Below are 23,197 nucleotides of genomic sequence, written 5' to 3'. Positions count from 1 at the left end.
TACTCCTTGTTTAAACAAAAATAATCTAAAAACACGTACTGAAGAAAGGGTACCTTCTCCCCCTCCCTACACAAAAAGGCCAGCTGCATACATTAAAACAAGTATCCTATTGCCTTGTTTTTCCACATTTCTCTTCATTTTCTGTTACAATAAAGCATCTCAATAGCACTACTCCTCAAACTAAAACTGCAGGAAAAGGGTGGGGCTTTATAAGAGAGCTCAAACTGTGCGCTATTTGTGTAACCCTTTGAGATGGCAGTCAGAGTAAATGTGAGAGCTGGGCTGAAGCTCAGATAGCTTGGGGACTCTGCACCAGGGGAAGACTTTGCCCCCGAAGCCCATCTGTGCAGGATGCTCAAAGATGCCCTGCTGATAGCACGCTGCAATGAGCGGCCACTTGGCATTACTGCAAGCCTTGCACGGCGTGTGCCGGAGCTCACATCAACTTTGGGGAAAAACCAAACCCTTCAGGATCCTGCTCCTGTGGTGCCTGAGACTGCCATGAATCCAGTGCTAATCTGCATGATGTACCTGGGGCTCAGAATTTGTCATGTGAGGTCTAAGGAGTTACAAAACCTAACTAAGGCTTTGTATCTCAGGAGCTGCATGTAATAGGAAGCTGGGCAAAGGCTGTTACTCGGAGATCCAGCTGTGAGGGCAGTACAGCTCACATGGCCCAGATCGGAGCAAGTTCCATTTGGAGTTTTTGCTCTCAGCTGTGCCCCTGTTTCACAGGAAGATAAAGCAGCACGAGGAGCTGCCTTCCCGTTTGTACTACAGCCTTTCATCACCGCAGAAAGCTGTGGGTCTTTGCCATGGGCCGCACGGTGCCTCTGCAGCCCCCTCTCCATCAGCAGAGCGTGGAGAGGAGCCTCAGTGCGCAAACAGTCCCAGCCCATCGGCCACAGAGGTTGTTGTGCAACGTCACCCACACAGAGCAGAAAGCCTGTCCTGTTACTTCCACATGATCAGCTTATGGCCACTGCTGAAATCCCACATGTGGCTGCCTATCTCAGCCTGCAAGGCTGCAAGCAGGTGGCTGGGCTGTATCCCAGCCCCTTCTCCCCTTGGAACAGGTGGGCTCAAAGCATCCTACAGCAGAGAGTTCCCTTGAGCGGCTCTGCACAGAGCCCACTAATCTCTTCTCCAAGTCTGTGTGCACATCCTTGCAATTTCATCACGCAAACTGTATGTTGATTTAACGGACAGGGTAAGTAGAAAGGAAGGAATGGAAGAGTTTTTGCAATGATCTTAGATATTTCACTTGAAACCCATTAGTTTGCAGGCTAGATAATCCCATATATAAACTCTGTGTATCTCTTGACTCAGTCTTCTTTACTAGGACCTTTTCACTTTCAGCCTGAGGGCTGACAGGGAAAGGCACAAAGTAATGTTTCACACAGGCTTCTAAACAAAATAATCTGGAAACTATTACAGTAATCGGAAACTGGCTTATTGGGTTTCTACTGGTCCCCTATGAACAGGCTTAAAGAACTGTTGGGGTGATACCCTATGGTTCTTGTGAGACAACATGCTTCAACAGCTAACACGAATGCAGAAATACAGGGACGGTCACCTCTGCGCTGCTCCTGCGGCATTGCCAGCAAGTGATCTCAAGGCAGTTATCGGCCCTCAGAAACCTTTGTCATGTGAGACCCCAGGACACAGAAGCAAATAGAAGCAGAGAGAATTGGGAAGAGAGCTCTTGCGAAATGAATTGCACAAAAAATAAGACCCAGCTGCTGCCTAAGAATGAACTCTGCACCTTGCTAGTCTTCTCTTGACTTGTAAGGTTAAGAGCTTTCCTGGAAAAACATCCAGGGGGCATAAATACTGATAATATGTGACTTGGGGATCCAAGCTGCTTTAAGTGCTTTTGCAGGCAGAGGAAATGCGCAGCATGAGAATGAGCAGCCTCCAGTAAAGGACTAAGGGAAAGGGGAGTTCAATTACGACTAATCAGACCCAAGCACTAAAATGTCACCCTCACTACATTAAAACTCTGTTCTCTTCCACAGTGGAGACCATTAAACAAGCTCAAGTTGTACCAGAGACTCACAACCTCCATGAGCACACTGACACTTCTTGGTGCAGAGAGGGGCATTCTCAGCTTTTCCTACAGCTAACTGTGAGCCCTAGCTAGTCAGTCAAACTGTGTGCATCCTCTTGTCACCCATCCTCTGGGGTCATTTTCTGCCAAGGACGTGCTTGTGCATATTAATTGCACAGAGAGTTTTAAACATGAGGCAAGGGACCTGCAGATCTAATTTTGGAGATGAGGACAAGCTCAGGGACTGGAACAGTAAAGGAGAGCAGGGCTGCAGGGAGCTGGCTGGGGCAGCCAAAGAACATCTCCAACGCAGACAGGCTCCAGATCCGTGCCCTACTCAGACCATCCACACTAACCTAGTCCATGAGCACAGGATCCCATGAAAAAACTGCATCTGCCTGGGTTTCTCTCGGCACATCCCATGGGTGTCTCCGCAGAGATGTGATTATTCTATTCTAACCAGCACTCTCACTGGGGTAAAGAAATTCTCTCTCCTTCAGGACAGGTGGCAGGGTGGCACGGGGCAAAGAGCACCATCGGGACTGGGCACCTTTCTTCCCTGTCACGCTGATGTCTTCTGGTGTGAGTTAAAGCAAAGTAACCCCCACAGCTCTGTCAGAGGCAGCCAGGAGCCCCATGCTGGTGAAGGAAACCTGCAGAGCTGAGCTAAGACCATGCAACCAGGTGAGGGTCTGGATTAACTGCAGCCCCTTCCACAGCGAAGAAGAGAGTGGTGGGGTCAGCAGCAGCACTCCCTGAAACTGCAGCACATCTCCCTACTCCTCCTCGTGACTCTTAGGAATGATTCACAACACAAACTGCAGACACCTGAGGAACTACAGCCTGTTCCAGCATCATGGCTCAATTTCTCAGTGTTTGAGGTGTGGAGGACTTCTGCACAGAAGATCTGAGATGCGAACACTGCAGCCAGGTATGTGCTGGTGTTCACATGTGCTCCTAATGTGCACAAGCCCTGCACTTGGGCGCACACCTCCTGTGTGCACACATGTGGAGGAGGCATGAACGCACCCGGCCAGATAACACGAGATCGTTTGTATTCATTTACTGTAACATTTTGTCCTTGGACTGAAATTCATCTCACCTATTTTTAGACATGTTCAATGTAGATGACTGCATCTATGCTAGTTAACTCCTTTTACAGTCACAGTGTTGCTCAGCCTCAGCTCCTCTCGCACTGTGCAGGCAGGTCACATACACTGTGCTCTGCAGGGGCCTGTTTCTCCCCACAAAGGGAGGCTGGCTCAGATCTAGCTATATGCCACAAATCTCACTACAGTCATCATTAGGTATGTCTAAAGTCTTCTTATCCAAGCTCTCCTCTCCTTCACTTGCCTTTCCATGTCAGCCTTGCATGATGCTTTTTTCCACTACCTGCAACTTTTCGCACGGCTTTTCCCTCCACTTTCTCCTGATCGGCTTTTGCACTCCGTTCCTCCCAAAATTCCCACTCTACCTCTACCCACAGCACTCATCTCTCCTTCTACTCTGCCCCTGCCATTGCCCAGAAGTTCCACCAACCTCTGCCTTCTTCCTCACAGGACACAGCTCTACCACCTCTGCACCCCACCTTGGGGCACCTGCTCACTTCCCCTCGCCCACATCCAGCCACCACTGTGCCCCCACAGCTGGGTGGTGCTGTCCCCACACCTGTACCGGGTTAGTCCCCACGTCCCCCCATGCACCACCCCGACCCCAGACCCAGGCAGGCTCACCCCCTGCAGCTGCACGCCGCCATCCCGGCTCTGCCCGGCCTCCTCTGGGAGCTGCTTTGCTCTGCGCTGAGTGGGAAGCCGCAGGGACGTGTACGATTTACACGTGGCTAGAGCAGATTCCCAGATGGCTTCGCAGCTTCCCTTGTATTCTCTTTAGTCTTCCTGGCCTCCGTAGTCATTTCCCTTTTCCACCTGCCTTTCCCCTTCCTGCCCGTCTTATCTCTCTCTCCTGGCCCTGCTCTCCCACGCTGGGCCGCTCCCACAGCCGCCCCATCCCGCTCCCCGCAGGCACCGCCCGTGCAGCCCCTTGCCCCCAGCACTCACAGCATCGCCTCCACTTTGCAGCTGGAACCGGCCTTTGCCCGGCTGTACTGCGAGTGTCGCAAGCGGAGGACAGCTGGAAAGACAATCAGGGAAAAGCTGGGGAGCGTCCACAGCTAAACTTGACAAAATCCTGGAGAAAATAGAGTCAGAAAGGAATCGTGCTCCAGTTCCAGTTGGAGCATGTGACGGGATTGAAAACCCTTTGTATGCCTCTGTGAGAACAAATGAAGGGGGGAAAAAAAAAGGAAATGGTGACATGATGGGAGAGTGGAGAGGCAAAATGTGGGACTAAGGGGAGGAAAGAGAAAAAGAAGAACAGAAAACAGGAAAAAACAGGTAGATTCTTAGAGGCATTTTACACACTTTTTTTAAAGTTGCATTTCCTTTGAATTATCTGTGCTGGAGATATTTTCAACCCAGCTCCACTTCCCTTGAAAGATTAATTTGGCATGCATTCAATTCTCGGATGAGCTCGCAAAACATGAAAGAAGCTGCAAGTGTCACTAAAATATAGGATCAGCCTCAAATTTGAGCTCAACAGCTATGTATCTTCCTCCTTGATAGCAAAATAGTGTCTTCTCTTATCCTCTCCCTCACTCCTCACCTACCCTGACCTCTCCATGCCCAACTCCCAATAAAAGCAAGTTTATTTTTCTTCCAAATGGCACGGTAGGCATTTCAAAATTACGTAGGATCCCGATCAAGTTGAGAGATTAACTTATGTGGAATCTGATCCAAGGACACCAAGGGAACGATTTCTGCTTTGTCCCTGGGTGCACATGATGTACATCATCAAAAAGAAATGCTCTGTTTGCTTACAGACACAGCAGTGGTAGACTTAAGACCTCTTGGCATGAACAACTGCTCTGACCTAGGAAGAGAAACTCAAGTAATTTCAAAATTGTTGACTGAACTTTCACAGAATGTACTCAAACCACTTTTTCCATTGATCTGGTTACTCAAACAGCTCCTCAGCCTACTTCCTGTTCTGCTGGAGAGCTCAGCAGCCCTGCTAAGAAACAGAGGGGAAAAAAAAACCAAACCAAAACAACTAAAATCTAACTTTATTTTGAGGTCATTAGAAATAGCTCTGGTGGATGGTTCCTTATTTTGTTCCAAAAATGTATTTATAACTTCACTGACAACGGAGGGCACAGCGATCTGACCTGTCCTGCTCCCTGAGATGCCGGTTCAGCACAGTCAGTGAGCTGAGCCCGTGCACCACTGCCAACACAGTCCTCAACTCTGAGCACAAGAAACCTGCTGCAGGAAGAGAGGGGAAACTTGGTCTTTGTGCCACATTTTGTTGCTGGTCTGTCCTTGCTGTGATTTCAGATCCCCTGAAGGAGCCCGCTGGGAGGGGGGTTTTGCAATGCGGGCAGCTCTCTGTGGTCTAACCATTTATATAAACAATGCACTAACCCAGCCCATCTATGTTTCATGTTATTCTTACTCTGGATCAAATTTATCCCTCCTGCAAGCCCCTCAGAACCAAGAGAGCTACAACAGACTTCATTTGGCCCAATCTCATTCCAGTCTTGCAACTAAAATGAAGTGACATTATGGAGCGTTGATTCTCTCCCATAAAAATGAGAGGGAAGAGTAGTACACGGAGTTAGTGAGCAGTTTTTGCTGGCCCTGGTTCCTGCAGTAGCAAAAGAAGGCAGCAAGGGACCAGCAGACAGCAGCAAATAAACTCTTTCCAGCAAGATCAGCTGGAGCTGCCACTGCGAAATCAGCCACTGAAGCTACACCTGGAGTCTCCCTTCCTTTTCCAAAAACCACTGGATATTTTTGTGATTACTGGTGAAATCTGTGGCTTATCATTACCCAATATGAAAATTAATGTGTCTTAGGGGTTTAAAGGGATTAGCAGGTATTTTCCAAAGTATTCTATCTTTGGAGAATTTATTCCCCAAAGTTCTTACGCGAGCTGCGCTGCTTTAGAGATGTTAAGTGCCATCACATTGTTAGTGTTCCCTGCGCCAAAGCTTGTTTCTCAAATCCCCACTCGCTTCAATAAACACTGACACCAAGTAATAACATTCAGTACGTGTGTTGCAATGTTACAGCTGGCCACGCTGTCTAAACTGCCTTGCAATTTAATTCCCAAGCAAGTAACTTAAATTGCACAGTATATGGAAAATGTTGCTGTTATGCAAACCTCTGTTTTCTGACAATAGCCAGTAAAGCCGCTTTCCTCCCTTAATTTTATATCCTGGAAATATTCTAATTCTGCTTGTTACGCCATCAGTAGTTCTAGCCGGTTTTCCAAAGGCAGCTGCTCTCCAGAAGACCATCTGTACCTTGAATGCAACCTTCAAATCTGCACTCCTGGTGCTGTTTCACTGAAGTCAACCCTGCACATGGAGCACCCGAGAACAGTTCTCAGCTCACCAGCTGGGATGGGGCACACCCAACATCCATGCCCGTGCTTTGAAGGACATGCTAAATAGAAGAATACACTTGCCTTCAACCCCTGGCAGAGCAAAGACACATCCCTATCAGCTGGAAAGGAGAAAAGTGAACACTGCAGCCTCTTAATTCAAGAGGCGAACTGGGGAACATGTCAGCATATCTGCCGAAAGTAAACTGAAATCCAGATACCCGGAGAGCTGCCTGAGAACACCTGGCACCACTTCATACAGCACCTCTGCACCATTCAATGACAAGGTGGTTTGGGATGGTTCAACAATCCTGCTTGTTATTTTCTGAGCACTACCGGACCTTAAGATTCCTTGTTGAAAGATGTGTACAACCTTCCACAGATTGTTACCCAAATGCAGTTGTTTAGTTGGAAAATTACTGCCTTCCCACTTTAAGATTAACATAACCAAAGCTGTTCTTCCATCTCTTGGCAGCTGTTTGTGTCAAGGATCTGTGAATCACCTGTAGAAAAAGTGGTTCGTTTTCAAAATGTGTTTTATATAAACTATTGACAGGGAAGCAGCGTGAGCCTCCTCGTGCAGTTTGTATGGTCCTTGCTGTTCAATGCCCACCTGCATCTCTATCTGCACCCTTCCCTCCTCAGACAGGAGAGGACTTTGAATTTTGGTAGGGATGCAACAGTTGAATGCCACCTGCTCTCCCAGGCCTCATGACAGGCGTACAAACAGGAAGGCAGATTTTGCTTTAGTTGTGTACGGGCTTTTTGTTTTAGCTGGGGCGGGGAGGGAGAGCTGGCGTTCTCCGATTGTTACAGGAAAACCGAGTCAGCTTACATGCTCTGCCCTTCTGGCCTTTCTTTCCATTCAGCCCCAACTCTTGACCAAGAGAAGCAGCTATTTCAGCAGTCTGTTAGCCCTCTCCTGAAGTTTTAGCGTGAGCTCTGCCTTGTTCTCACAGTCCCCAGCTCTTGCAGTCAGGTGGCTGAGACTCAGAGCTTTCATTTTAAAAAAAGAAAGTACATTTCTAGACTTCTGTCTTGCAGAGAACAGACTGAAAAATTGTCCCGAGTGTGAGCTAAAGGCATAGAAACTAGGAAAACAATCAAACCCAGCACTTCCAAAAAAACTCTGAAACATTTGGTGGTTTTTAAGGCAATCCTCATTGTTTCTGGGAGAGCTTGAGTTGGCAGTGTTTGAACAGTAAATGCATGGCTGAAGGAACTGCATAGCTGACACACACACTCTGGCCTTGATCCCTCATCCCACTGCAGGCACTCATCCCTGCTCTCCCCACTGCTGGGGGACCAAAACCACCACAGAAAGCAGCAGAGCCATCCCAGTTCCCACTGCTGCCAGGAGAGCAGGGAGGACAACCCACTCTGATGCTCGGCCACTGCCAACACCTCACCCCCACAAACCTCTATGATAAAAACATCCATGTCCTGTCCACACCATGAGATCCATCTTTCAGTAACATTAAAACTACAGAAGGCCAGAAAAATGTTTCCAAACCTGCCTATTCCAGGTAAAACCCAGGATCTCCGCACAAATAAAAAAGGTCTTTCCTATGGCCCCTGTCCGAAAGAGGCTGCTGTTAAAAAGGTTGCTGTCCCACAACGTAGTATGTTTTTCCTCCCTCTTTTGTGCCTGAGAGGAAAGGACCTCAGGAGACAGTCAAGGTAAATCTCAGCAAAGGAGATTCCACTCCAGTCACCAAGGGATGGACTTCAGCTGAGGAAATGGTACAATGTGTCCCAGCCAGGGAGAAAACACAGTGGGGAACAGTAAGCTCAGCTATGGCTCATCGTACTGCAAACGCACGTGTTCCTTCCCCTCTGCCCAGGAAACTCTGCAGCACGTTTTGGCTGCAACAAAATAATTACTAGCTGTTTGCTCATTTTCCTTTAATGAATCAGTTGAATGAGACCAGTGTGAGTGTCGGGGGAGTGAAAGTCTGTCATTCAGCTGTCTGCAAACTCCAGCTTCTCTGAAGATTTCTAGATCAGATTTCAGGGCCTCAGGAGTTTGGGTTATTTTTCTAAATGAGGTTCGACGTTGCATCTTCCGTAGAAGATGCCAGTTATCTACAAAACCTACAGCTCTTATTCATTTGATACCACAGGTTTCAGTCTGAATCACAGCAATGTGTGGTTGACCTCAGATTAAACTACAGTACTTACTCCATGGCATTGGACCTTAAGGTTGGCCAGCACAGGAGCTGGACAGTCTTTACAACATCAGACCTTAACCTTAAGCAAGGGGAGAGGAGATGTTCAGGTTGGGCTGAACGCAGCTAAAATCAAGGGGCTGTGAAAGGAAAACTCTGAACCGTCTCGTGTGGAGCCAAAGCATAAGGAGGTGTTTTATTTCAGGTTATGTAAGTCCTAAAAAACCCATTTCTCTTCTTTTAATGTGTTTTAGCGGTGAGGTCAACTTTTAAGTGAAAAATGCCATTTTGAATCAAATCTACAGTTCAAATGTTTGCAAAACATAAACAAACCATTCCCAAAATGAAACAGTTCATTCTGAAAGTGTCAGAATGACACCCATTGCTATTTTTAACATCCCTCCCTCTTCCCCCACCTCTGTATTTTTTTCTAGGCCAGAACTATTCAGAAAATGTGTTTGAATTTGTGAATCATTTTGACTCCCCCTCTCCCTTGACATTTGTTGGAAAATCTATTCTCTGCCAAAAAACTGTTCTTCCAGATCCAACCAGCTCCTACAATGTCCTGCCCTGTCAGGGTTTGTCTGGATGGGTCTGAGAGTCTGGCTGCCTTGGCGACATAGCATGGGTGATCCACAGGGAAGAGTGGGCCAGGAGGGCAAACCTCAGCATCCCTCCGGGCAGTGATGGGCTCTATAGTACAGAGCAGCCCGACTCTCCACTGTGGCTTCCCTGTGCTCTGACAGAGGCCACCATGTGGAGAGAGTTCCTCATCAGGATGTGGTTTCCAGCTACGAGAGGAGTGCTTTGAGTTTTGGTTCGCTTGGAAAAATCTTGCATTGTAAGCCAGGCCCCTGAAGGTTAAAGGGGTGTACCATGGGCGTCTGGAGCTGTCTCATATCAAGGTTACAAAAATTTTGGCTTTGGACTCAATCAAAACATTGACAGTTTCAAGGCTTGCAGTGCAATATAGAGGCTTGACTCTTTGCAGCCTGGCAATTCACAGAACAATTTATGGCTTTGCAGTGCACGTATAAATGTTACTGCTCTCATTTGTGTTTTGCTCCTACCCTGAAACTTTTAGCAAGTGGAAAATTTGGATCTTTTTCAGTCCTCACATCCAACCCATCTGTAAGTCTTGCGGATTTTTTCAGGATAACATCCCTAACAGAGTCTTTCCAGTCTACCCACCTGACTAAAATTCACCTTCAGGACTCATCACCTCATATCCCAATTCACATTGCAATAGCTTTTGCTCTGCAGGCTTGCTCTGCAAAGATCCACCAAAGCCATTGCTGAAAGACTGCTTTTCAATCTGTCATTTGGGCCCTCTATGGCTCCCTCAGCCCCCCTACCTTGACTTCTCCTGAGATGCAAGTCTAAGCTACTTGGCTTTTCTTTCAAGACTGTGATTTATTCTATTCCTATCACTTCTTATTTCAGTGCTGAAAGGTCAACTCCTGCGTATGCTCAAGCATGAGATCAGCCTATATTAAACAGGTTTCTCTGAGCTTTCTCCCTTCTGGGAAGGGTTCCCATCCACAAGAACAAACCTGGGATCTGGAACTGCCTTTTGAGCTTCCCAAAAGCTCCAAAACCAAACACCAGAGCTGGTCAGGATGTGCAATACAGGAACAGACAATAGCAGACAAGGTGGCATCATGCTACCTCTGCATTTGTCTCTCATTATCAGCTTAACACCTGGTCAACGTTACAGTCACTTGTGAACACCTGGAATTCTATGCTGCTTTCCTTGGCTCAAAAAAGCTGTTCCAGCTACACATGGTAACAAGAGAAAACAGAGACCTGAGGAGAGAGGCCAAGTCTTTTCTCCTTGAGATGAGATGTGGATGAGGGGCTGCTAACGGAGAAGCTGAGCTACTGACCTGGCTTCAGACCATTTGCTTTAACCTGCTGTGCAAGGTGGACTCAACAAGAGACGGATGACATCAGCCGCTCCTTCCTCCGAGGGAGAGTCTGGTTCAGTTTGGAGCTGCTTTTCCAAAAGCTCATCTTTGTATGAGCTTTACGCAACTTTTTTTTTTCCAGTGATGGTACATCTTGCTCAAAAACTGTGACACGCATTGTTTGTGTGTGAAGGTGGGAATGTGACATCTGACAAGGCAATTCTGTTCACTTTGCAAAAAGATCAGGGTTAGTTCCCACTCTGCTAAAAGTACGGAAGGGAAACACAAGATTTGTCAAGCAGAGAGATAAACCGAATTGAGAACATTTTATACACAAATTCCTAGGAGAAGGTTAAAACAAGGGAGCTGGGAGAGTACACATGTCAAGGCTTTTTCAAACAATTCTTTTTCAGGTATTCTTTTTAAAAATACAACAGTAATTCAGGGGGCTACAGATAAGACACGGATCTAAAATCTCTTTCCTTTGTTTTTTTTCTGGTCACCCTGGTCTCCACCCAAGTAAGACATTCCTACCACGGAACCCCAGGGTGAAGGGTTGTCAGCTCTAAATAAATATGGCTCTTAGGAGAGAGAGAATAATTAACGTGCTCTTTATGAAGCTGCTTGGCAATTGCAACTCCAAGTGCCTCCTACTCCTGTGACCACATGCCTTGCTTCCAAGGTATATCTTCTAATGGCAGCCCAAGACTGCTTGAGGTTGCTGCCCAGGGGTGAAGCTCTGTGCCAGTCCCTGACAAGAGCAGAAAAAGATACTGGAACTCTGAGGCCAGAGTGGAAGTGTCGATCTCTTCTCTTCCTGCTGCCATGACAGGCACATACCTGGCACTCATCTGGGCTGCACACACTTGTTGCTATCCCACACTCCGTCTGGAAAGCACCAGGAGGTGGAAATACCACTCTGGGGCCTTCCAGGATCACTCTGTGTGAGTACCGAGGGCGGCATGAGGTACGAGGGGATGCTGAACTGGCCTCAATGGAGCTAAGCTGATGTTATGCAGGCATGGATAAAAAAAATTAATTTGGCTCCATTTCAGAGTTCAAAGAAATATTTGAGCCTATGGGCACTGATTCAGGCTCATCTCTAATTATATCCCAAGCTCAGCCTTTTAAACTTGTTCTTTAGTCCTCAGTAAGGGTCACTTTGCAGTTGTTATTTGAGTTTCTTGCCAATCTGTTGTTGGATTTTCCACTTGACATTATTAAGGGATTAAGTTGTTTGTCTCATCATCTTTTATCTGTCCTGTTAAGTTTCCTAAAAACAGACTTTAGCCAGACCAGAGAAGATAGGAGGGAAAAAAACCCCAACACTTTAAAGATATAATCATGGTTCAAGATTTACCGTTATTATTGTTTAAATTTATTACTTTGGATATGTAAACTTTGCTGACTCCTTTAATCTGGAATGTATTAAAGAAAGCACTAGGCATTACAATATGTCATTGGATTATACTGTCCTGATTCAGCTACAGCTGTGGAAGAAATATATAACAGGAGATCCTGCAGAGTTATAGATTTTAGACTTAGCTCATCAATTGCCATAGAGAAGAAGACAAAAACAAATGTAGCTGAGCTTGGAAAGAATGTTGCTAAAACTGGAGAAACATTTAATGTGAGTAGCCTAGGGGTGCAATAACTTTGCCTGTAATTTAACAAAACCCACCCACATAAAACATACCAAGAGAGATTATAGATTGGACTCTCCGATCTTCAGTCTGCCAAAAAAGCAAACCTGACTTTTTTCCTCTTCCTACAGATGCAGGTTTAAATGGTCCCTGCAGAGTGTTAAATACATATTACCCGTAATAGCAACCATTTGGACATGTTGCTAATTCTCCCCCCAGCTGTTCTGTACCTTGCTTGCAGTGGGAGGATGCCCCTGGATATCTAGTGGGGCTTGTGGTTGCCAGCAGAGCAATTCCTATGGTCCACATGGCAAGAAAGAGCCTGCTCACCTCCCCCTCACTCCCACCCCTCCTTGGCGTCCTGGTCTCCTGTCTTTTGAGGGGTACACGTGGGCTTGTACTTAAGAGCCCATTTACTGCAAATGTCTTGAACACGTTTAGCTCAATGGGATAAAAGCTATTCCTATGCCTTCCCAAAACGCCTTCCCAAAGTACATCTGCAAAGAACAAGGCTCAGTGGTGATCTGAAGGCCAGCCTTGGCTCCTGCCCTTCCCCCGAGTGGCAGGGATTGGAGATTGTTCATCAAGAAATGAGAGAAAAACACTCAACCCTAAAATGCACTTTCCAAAAAGCCACCCCGCAGATCTTTCCATTTATAAACCTCCTGTCCCCAAAGGCTCCGAAGCAATGTACCTACCAACAGGCGAACCTCCCTGCAGGGACTGCATCTCTGGTTCATTAATTCAGTTTAATATTGGATTTACCACAAGATGTAACTGGAGACATGCAGGGGTGAGCGAGGAGAAAAATGATCAAGGACCAAACCTGCAGCATGCTCCTGCTGGCTTCAGTGGAGCTACAACAGCTTTTATCAGCATTTTATCTGACCCTAACAAAAGGAACGAATTGTTTAGCAAAGGAAGAGGGTTCTTTGATTCTATCTTGCTGTAGATGAATTGCCCAAGCAAGGGTAAAGGGACAGGAAGCGAAGGGGGAGGAGAAGGAGGTGATGCTGAAGGTAGGTGCTGCCATTGCTTAGCCCTTGCTAAACAGCCCCTTCTGCAAACACTGATGGGGTGGGAGGAGAGAGCTATGCCTGCTCCCTGCCATAGCCATTCTCCCAAGATGTTGTGCTGGTTATTCCTGGTGTTGGTATATTGGTCTTCATTCTGGTTGAAGGGCATTTTGTGACAGTGAAGACTGCAGGCCTCATGAGACCTCCCTCTGCTTCCCACAGTCCAGGAACCCTATTGTCCAAGACCCCAAGTACAAGACTTAAAGTCAAGGATGAAAGCCCAGAAGTCCAGGAAGAAACCCTGCGCAAAACTTGCATGAGTCCATATCTGTCTTTCACAGAGACAAGGGATGCTTTACTATTACTTAAAACCACAACAGTGCTGAATGCTAATGAAGTTCCTGTTGTGTAGCACTGATCAGATAATGCACTGTACTGCTTGTAAGAAGAAGCTGTAAGTGTTAAACACTTGTTGTTTTACACCCTAACTCTCCTTCCAAAAGCAGTCCTTGTGTTTTGACCAGCAATAAACCTTATATCTGAAAGGAACAATTTAATTCCTTCTACTGGGCTGTCTCTTTTCCCATGTCATTAATGAAAAGAATGTTCTTTACTATAAAAAAATCGACTATTTCTTTTCATGGCCAAAATGTTGAAATAAATATCTTGAAAAGGCTAATATGGGTCTTAACACTGAGCAGTAGCTTTAGCCTCCAATACTGCCCATCTCTGAGAAACTGAAGGCAGAAGCCACCAGCACTGAGTAAACACAATCCATGGCTGGCAGTGGCAGTGAGGATCTCCAAAGGCACCCAGCCTTGACAGCAGCTCTGTGTGCTCAACTCCCACAGTGGCTGGGAAAGAAGAAGCTGCAGTCTACGTTTTCCAAAAGCTTCCACCAGTTCTGAGCGCATCCACAGTACATACACCAAGACTGAAAACTGCAGCTGGAGACCGCGAGCTTCTGAACATACCCACACAAACTCACACTGAAAGGCACTGCTGCGTTATCCTCTCTGTTATAAAGCAAATCACATTTTGCTGCCTAAACTGATTTAAAAGCCATTTCAGAGGCACTTACTTATAAGTCTGGTAGAGCTCAGACTGGGGCAGCTTCCTTTGTGAAGGCTATGCGTGACCTGACTTTTTATCTATACGAGTAAAAATGAAATTCCAATGAATTTTATTGCAGACATTCATGAGTACTTTAGAAACAGATTACTCTGTCTTAAGCACACTCTTGGTCTAGTCCTCAAGATCCCATCAGAGTCAACAGAGAAGAAAGGTACCTAAGAAGAAGGTTTATCCGGAGGAGACATCCAACAAGCTAAGCAAGATGGATGCCATAAAAGAGCCATTTCAAGTGACCCGGCAAGTGTAGGAGCTCACATTCCCCAAAAAGTCACATTTGAGAATAGGGATTAGGCTGCAAAGTTATTCAGTGATTTGAAAATGTTAACATTTAGTTTTCACTGTCTGTTAAATATTAACATATCTTTCTTAGAAAGCTTGGCTGGGCTTCATTGGAAGAAAGCAGGTCAAATTTACTGCACAAATTTACCTACTGGTATAAACAACATAATCTCTAACCATTACAGAAGACTAATCTTAGCTGAAGCAACATTTAACATCGTACATAGATGCCATTATTTCTCTAGTGAGCTAGAACAGAATTACATGGAAAGAAAACATTAGCTCAGCAGTGGCTTTCAGCCATCGCATGGCACGCGAGAGCTCAGTGCTGCACTAATATTTTCTTCACATGCAAATTTGTCCTAACACATTATAAAAATAATATGGAAAACATGAGATAGGTGCTGACTACAGTTTTAGTTTTGTCATTGCAAGCCTCAAAAGGTAAAGGCAAAACTCTAACGTTTCCACTGACCTGTGAAATTCACTCTGCGGACATTCAGCCTAAGGGTCCAACCAGCCAAGCTCCTGACACTCTGCAGTTCCCAGAAGAAGAGGTGGAAATCTGAATGTTTCAGAGGTGGAGACCCTAAGAATGATGGGCCTAATGTTTGTTCTTCCTGCATCTCAGAAATGTCTTTTTATTTTAACAACTCTTTATGAATGCTTTCAGTGTGAAATTGCTTGAGAAACAAAATATGCAAGGGACAGCAGCTGTGTTAGCAAGTAAGTCCCCCAATGAAAAGGATCTGCTATGTGCCATGTAATTCCTGCACTGTCAATCATGGAGAAATGTGCACAGAGAAGAAACCTTCCCAATGAGCTTAAAAATGCTGATGGAAACGGACTTGAAGTAGCACCATATGTCTCTCATTGGGTTATAGCTGCATCTTTACTTGGACTCTGTGGGTGGGAGCCCATAGGAAAGCTGCTTATTCCCTGAGAGGGCCACGTGAGAAGGCAGAAGATAAGCTACTGAATAGAGAGTAATGCTTTGTGAACTCCCTGGAGCACACAGCCTCCATCCACACAGAGTCTGAAGATCTGCCCAGTCCACTGAGCACCAGAGACAGCAGAGTCAGCTCATCCCAAAAATACGCCGTGCTGTTCTGAGAGTGGGAACACAGAGGTGTCCACCTCATCCTCCTCTTTATCCTAGTGTTCCCACAGGGCTGAAGGAGACTCCATCCTTTGGCAGCACACCAAGTGTGCTGAGCACCTTCCTGGGTCAATGATGCACATTACTAGAGGAAAAGTTGCTCTTCTGAGCAAGCCAGCAGGGCCCTAATGTGCTAGACATTATATTGATACTAAATCAGTGATACCACTCACAAGCTCATAAGCTTAGGAGCTTTCAAGACAAACACAGTGGGAGGAAGGAGTAAAACACATAAACACAGTCAGCATAAAGATATACATGCATCACCATGTGGTCATGGTTTCTGTTACACGGAGACTTCCTGATCACAGTGACAGCTAGGAATGGGAATGAAAGCATATTTAATTTGATTGATTTTTATAGGAACAAATCAGGAGTGCTGTTGTCAGCTTATGCCTTGGAATATCTCAAAGAGAAATCAGTAAGGGTCCCACAGGCCCTTGGCTGACACTAACCCTTTATAAACTTGGCTCCTTTCAGAACCGTGTTACAGCCACTGTGAGTCAAACAAATAAATCAATTTAAAAATCACCTGTCAGCAGCAACGCCATTAGTTTTTTCCAAAAGTTTTTGTCCTTTTGCACAGCTTAATGGAAGTCTCTTATTCTGAGCAAGCTGCTCTGCCTGCTGAAAGAAGTAGTCATTTCACAATGTACCAAGTCACTTGATTTACTATTCTGCTGTACATCCTTGTGTTTCCATGGCGGCTGTGGGAAAGCCAGGAAGAGGAACACTGCAGTGTCTTGCACTGTTTTTCCAGGAAGGCTTTTTCCCCTGTTGACATGTCATTTTTCTACAGTACGTGCTTGCGCAATTTCTGCCTTTCCCCCCACTTGTCTGTCGCTTTGTCTCTAGTTGCTGAGGAGTTGACAAACTAGGGAATTTAGGTCAATGACAACGGCTCACTAATGACAACCATTGGAATATCTTCCATTTAAAGGGCATGCCAGTTTCGAAGACTGGGACAAATCTCCTGCTGCTGAGTACACACTGGTTAGCAGCTTTCCTTTGGGAAGAGCCAACAGAGTTCCCCAGGAACAGCAAAACTAACACACTGGTATTTTTCCACTCAAGAAGTCGCAGGGAGTCACAGCAAGAATGTGTCTTATTTTGGGTGTGAAATCCCTTCAGAAGTTGGGCTGCCATCTCAGGCTACCTGTACCCTGGGACAAGGAGACCTTCTCACTCCCCTACAAACCCAACGTGTGCAATCAGCCATGGAGGAGAGAAATCCTCCCTTAGCACGAGACACACTGGGACAGAGACAGGCACCTTCCAACAGCCACTGCATCCTCCTGCCTTGGGTGGTAGGTGAGCAGAGGTACCCACTCCTTCCCCAGACTGCCCGTGTTGATGTCACAGGGGGTGTGCAAGAAGTGCTGCCCCATGGCATTCCCAAACCATGGTGTCCCCATCCCAGCATGGCACCTGGACAGCCCATCCCTCCCACACAGCCTGAGAAGTGTAAGTGCTCAAGTGCCTTTGAAACCTTGCAAGCATCAATAAACAAGCCTGGGGTTTCTCCAGCAGCAGCCCACAGCCCGGGGAAAGCCACAGCTGCAAAAGCCCTTAGGTGAAGGTTTACTCAGACCTTACTTAAGTAGACTCATGATCAGACACCAGCAAAATGTCACACTGCTGTTATTGTCACTGCACTTCACAAGTCTGCAACTGTCACAGCTGGGTCACTGTTCCCCAGTGCTGTGCAGCCCACTGAGCACCACAGCACTCCAGGGACAGGCAAAACACTGCAAACTTTCAATTAACAGAGGCAGAGCCGGTTTCAGACACAGAGCTGCTCCAGGTCACGGTGTCCAAAAATGTGGCCACAATACCTCCCTCTCTTTCTCTACGCAACGTCACTTTCTTACTGGCCAAGTTTCAGGCCTGAACACAAGTTTCCTACCTGCAGTACAAACGGAGGATGAGTCCATGCCAGATGGAGGGATCTGCCCATTTCCCTGGGACATCAGGAGGAACTACAATAGACAGCCAGACATCCCTACCAGATCTGCTAGGCCAGACAGCCACCAGAAAGGAAGGGCCTCCTGTTTATCGAACCTGTAAACATGCTATGTGAGATGTGCAGCACATACTGCATCTGCAGCAAGAACTGCTTTCCTGTTGCTCGTCATTACCTCTCCCCCAGGTACCACAGCCCTCCCCCGTGCCAGCAGTACCCAGTGCAGACAGGCAGGGTCCTCTGCCTGCCCAGTGTTTATACACCCAACCCAGAGGCACCGTGTTGGTTTCTGTCGGCGGAGGTCTCCCAGGAGGTGACAGAAAAGCACAACTTGTGGAGAGAGTTTCTGATACGCTGTCCCTCATTACATAACTCATTTCCAGACCATGTGCATCGTCAAAAGGAAATAGTGAGTTCATGAAAACAAATTAGTGTGCAACCTGACACTGCTTCAGTAGCTGCCTTCTGCTGTCATTATGGATTTACAAGACATTGCCAACGAGTACACAAAGTTGGGTGTTATTTATACGAATCAGCTTTGAATTACTGGGCATTTGCACACCATCCTGCTGAGAAGTTGACTATAACCTGCCAAAGTCAGTGATCAGCCCTGCACGGGACCTGTGGAGCCCAGTGGAAAAGTATCATTGTAAATTAGCCCAGCTGCTCCTGCTGAGACAACTCCAGCATTGAAACACAAAATCAAGTGCACCTCCTCGGGATGTCTGACATGTTCTGGACCAGATCTTCATCTCGTTTAGCTTGAGTAGTCCCACTGAGCCCAGCTGAGTTACTCTGGTCTTAGACCTGATCTGAGCTTGCTCTGATCCAGGCCTTTTGGCAATACAAACGAGCCTTGCCTGTTCACTGCTGAGCCACCAGCCTGGCTGGGCTCACTGGGGCCACAGGAGGTAACACAGAGTCAGCTTGAGGCATCAGGAAGTTTTCCACAGGAGCATCAGGCACGCTTTTGCCCATCAATGAAATGTTTTCAGCAGCAAATCAGTGGGATCTGGCACAGGGAACAGTCATTAGTACAGAGAAAGGAGCAGAGATTACTACAGCTTATGCACACAAAACCAGCAGAATTTAATCAGCAGCGGGATTGTAGCAGCTCCCAAAGGGAGCAAGCTGATTCATCAGCCAAGAGCCCCAAAATACAAAACTGTCTGCAAACACGATGAGCCACAGATTCGTAACTTCATTAACTGTGCTTTTACCCAACTGCTGCTCTATCCTGAGCAGAACTGAGCCCGAATTCTTGGAATGGGACAGAACAAGGACAAAATAAAAGATACTTACTTCAGTCTGCTGAGCATTTTACAAACCACAATCTCAGTTCTTCCAAGTTTGATACCTTCCCTTAAACATCTCCAGTTTTCCTTGTGTCATTGAACTTAGCAAGACTTTCACTACCATGTGTCTGCAGAAAGTTAAACATAGTGAACCACACCACTGAAATTCAATGGGTCTTTATCAAATTCTTTAAACAAAGGAGCCACTGGGTTGCCCTGCATGTTTCAGCATTTTGTCAATGTGAGGCTTCAGTGCTGGGTTCAAATCAGTGAATTCTCTCAGAGCTGGAGGATGAGAGAGACCACATGCTGGTTGGAGAACCTCGTGATGGGTGCCCTGCACTGGAGTAAAGTGGTTCAAAGCCTTCTGGATAAATGGTGTGGCAGCTCCGAGCAAAGCACGCTCTGTGTGGAGCATTCAGACACAGAATGAACTGCCCTAGTGACACAACAAATCCCATGACTGTCTCATGCCTCTGGAAAATGCCTCAAAGTTCTCCTCTCTGAGAAGACCTTTCTGCTCTAGGGGTAATACTACCCTGATGCTTTCTCTTGCCTGAAGCCTCACAACCAGCTTCTCAACAAACAAAGATCGTGAAACAGATGAACTTAATATAAATACCAAATAAAAATATGCTTACTTAAAATATAAGATACCTACAAGCAGAAAATTTTATTCAAAAGGGGAATTATCAGAAATTCTGAAGATTTTTGCTTCCATGTGAAAGACACAGACACTATGCTGATGGGTATCAGTATAAATTTCAACAGACAGTTGGCCCACACAGTTTCGACTCCAAGAAGGAAATAAACTCTCCCTTAGGCTCATGTAAATCATGGGAAACCTTCAGCACCCAAGAAGCTGTACTGAGGGAAAGCTGAGGCTCCTAACCACACGTCAGCAGAAGGCTGCAGTCCATGGATGCATTTTAAGCATGCCAGCAGGCAGCATGCAGCACTAGGGAAGCTCTGCGAGGACCGTGCACAATGGGACAGGTACCAGCGCTCTCTCCTGAGTGCAGGGGATTTTCCGACTAGGAACCCCTGTTCCAAGTCTGAAAGCCTTTCATGTGAAGGAAAGTAAGCACCGCTGAGCAAATGGAAAGTTTCTCTGCAAACCTCTGCCACGACAGACCTCTGCCCTGCCACTGCAGCTCTGCCTCAGAGCAGGGATGCCGCCAGCCCTCACCCCACCTCCCCAGGGTGTGGTGCAAGACTCACCACTCGGGGCTTCTGCTGGTCCAGGGTCTGCAGAAAGGCCGGGGTCTGGTCCAGGGTGCGCTCGGGGTCACTGGAAATGTCCTCCTCGGACTCCTCCCAGGATGAGGAGAAGCCAGTGGAAGATGCTGAGGACGATGACAGCTTCCTGACGGGCAGGCTGCCGGGGGGCACGGCGCCCGCCTCCTCCTCCGGGCCCCCCAGGTCCGTGACAATAACGGCAGGGATGCTTCCGCCAATGGCTGGGCACTGGCCCTTAAGTTCTGTGGGGGCCACCACCACCTCCCCTTGCCGTGGTGCGGGTCCTGACTGCTCCAGGGGGCTGCTGCTCTCTGCCAGCTCTACAGCTGGCACTACTGTCATTGTTGGCCTCCCGGAGGGCTCTGCAGTGCTCAGACAAACCTGCACCCCACCAGCATTGGGGGCCTCACTCTCCCCGTGGGCTCGCAGCCGAGGTCCAATTCCAAGTCCCACCACTGGCACCGTGGGGCTGGCGGGCCGGGGCCGGGATGGCTGGGGGCTGCGTGGCGGCTGGGCAGCAGAGCTGTGTGCCTGGATGTGTGCCTCGAAGAGCCCCACTTTCTGGTTCACCTGGACGTTGTGCAGTTCCCGCTGAAGCTGCCGTGCCATGGGAGGTCCTGGCTGCCCCTCTTCGCCCCGGCTGCCCCGCCGCCCCCCAGGGCTGCCTGGCTGCTGCAGTGGCTCCTCAAGTGGTGGAAAGAGGAAAGAGGGGCCACAGCGTGGGGAGCGGGGCGGCACGGGGGCCGGGCTGAAGACAGGGAGCGAGCGGCAGCTGCCGGGTGTCTCCGGGCCCCTGGGCAGCACTTGTCCGGGAGGAGGCGGCGTCTTGCTCCGGCCGCTTGTCACCTCGCTGTTGCTATTCATCATCACCAAGCTATTGAGCGCATAGCAGTACACGGCCATAGTAGTCAGCCGGGATGCACAGGGGGGCCGTCGCCACTGCCGCCTCGGCGCTCAGGCTCCGCGGGGCTGCCGACAGTCTCTCCGAGCCGGGACCAGCAGCATCGCCAGGAGGCAAAAGGGGAGCTGGGCTGGATCTGGCCCGCAGCTCCATAAAACAGGACAGCTGAGGAGAGAGAAGCAGTGAGAGTAGTTCTGTGCCCTCCCTTAGCTCACCATCCAGCTGTGCACACACAGCCGGCCAGACTCTTCCCTTCCTGTGTGCCCCTCCCACCTGCACACAGCCCCAGTGTGCCACCTCTGGGGACACGGCCCAGCCTGGTCATCAGAAGGATGTGAGTGAAGGGAAAATCAGATTTGGGTCCGTTTCCCCTCTTCCCTACTTGCCCCTCCAGGTTGCCTGCCGACACAACCGCAGCAATGGTGCCCAAGAGGACACACAGCCAGAAACAGTTCCCTCAACAGAATGAGGGAGTTAAGGTCAACTGATGTGAACTGAAAGTTGGCACCTTTCAAGTGTTGGCCCCAAAAGCTGACATTTTCTGAAGAAAGTTAAAGACTCCAAACAGCTTAAATTTGTCACCTTCCAGTTTGTCACCTATGAGCAAGATCAAGTCTCAGGAAGGATTTCTGTTCAGTGATATATGGACAGTGATATAATGATACAGTCTTTGTACTTGCAGAGTTTTGTATGGTATGGGGCCACATCTCCACTACTCACAGTTACCATGTGCAATAACACAGCTTAGCATATCTTCATGCATTCCCTAACTAAACGTGCCTCCCCTGTGCATGTCTGCCTTCTGGGGCATCAACCACTGCAGCTGCCTTCAAGTCACAGCCCGGATCCCACATGCAGAGATGTGCAGTGCTGTTTGTTCTGGTGAGGGTGTGACTGCATACATGTGTGACAGACTGTGTCTTCCTAGGTGGCCCTCTGTGCCCCTGTATATATGAGGTGCTCTCTGTGCACCTCAGCGTGCCTTCCATCATGTCTGTTTGCTCCATTGCCACTGCAGCTGCAACCCCATCCCATGCTGGGGCACGGGAACCCACGAGATCTACACAAACACACTGCCCACATGAGCGTACAGGCTTGTTTACACACAGTGCGCTAACTCTGGCTATGCGTGTACAAGCCTTTGGAAGCACTTGTGCACGATGCTGTCAGCAGCAGCCCTGTGCGTCCCTCTGCGAGGCTCCTGGCAGGAAAAATGCCCCCAGGTCTAAAAGCGCAGTTCCCGCTTACTGTGTAACCAAAAGGTTCCCCATCCCTCCAGGCACTGCTTGGAGGCAGCGTGAGGCTCAGCAGTCCCTCTTCGCAGGAATCCCCGGTAACGCAGCGCTCCCAGCACTCTGGCTCCAGCACGAAAGCGAGCACCGGCACAAGGTGCTCGGCCAGACTTTGGGTGCGGGACAGCCCGCGGAGCCCCGGGGCAGCACCCAGCCCCTCTGCCCGCCCCCAGCTCGCCCCTTCCTGCCCGCGGGGCCCCGCTAGCCCCCGGCGCAGCTGCCGGGGGTCCCCCGGTGGAGGGGCGGCCGCGACCCCCTCGCTCCGCCGCTTACCTGGGAGCGGGATCCGCGCTCAGTGCGCGCCGCCCGGCAGCGCCCGCCGGCGGCCGCGGGGCGCTGCCGAAACCATCGCCGCGGGCGCGGAGCGCGGCTGCCGGGGGGTCCCGCTCCCTCCGCGGGTCCGGGCGGCTCTCCTCGCCCCGCGGTGCGGCCGGGGGTGCCGGGCTCTGCCCCTCCGCGCTTCCGCGGCCAAGGCTGCGCGGGCGACTCCGCGCTCCGGCCAGGTCCGCGCCGCGGCCCCAGCGCCCGCTCCCGGTGCGGCTGGAAAGGCGGAGAGAGGAGGAGGAGGAGGAGGAGAGGGAGAGGAGCGGCGAGGAGGAGGAGAGCGGAGGGAGGGGGTAGGAGAGCAGGAAGGAAGTTGTGAGCCTGTCTGGGGTTGAACTCAGCGGAACAAGTTTCTTTTTTTTTTTTTTTTTCTTTTTTTTTTTT

The 23,197-nt window shown here is 48.6% G+C and overlaps 1 protein-coding gene across 1 annotated transcript in view; it reads right to left on the bottom strand.

Annotated features, from left to right (window-relative positions):
• The window catches only part of ITPKB (inositol-trisphosphate 3-kinase B), a 67,832-nt gene extending 44,841 nt beyond the window's left edge, over positions 1-22,991 (bottom strand). The window contains exons 1-2 of the mRNA XM_027911306.1: positions 22,763-22,991; positions 20,279-21,362 (exon numbers count right to left, since the gene is read on the bottom strand). Coding sequence (XP_027767107.1) covers positions 20,279-21,199 — 921 coding nt within the window. The 5' untranslated portion in view covers positions 21,200-21,362; positions 22,763-22,991. The remainder of the gene's footprint in view (positions 1-20,278; positions 21,363-22,762) is intronic.
• Positions 22,992-23,197: the final 206 nt, after the last annotated feature.

Source organism: Empidonax traillii, unplaced genomic scaffold, assembly GCF_003031625.1.
Source record: "Empidonax traillii isolate 1590-97213 ecotype Southwest subspecies unplaced genomic scaffold, ASM303162v1 scaffold31:size1920502, whole genome shotgun sequence".
Classification (NCBI taxonomy): Eukaryota; Metazoa; Chordata; class Aves; order Passeriformes; family Tyrannidae; genus Empidonax; species Empidonax traillii.
This window is presented reverse-complemented; position numbering and strand designations above follow the sequence as displayed.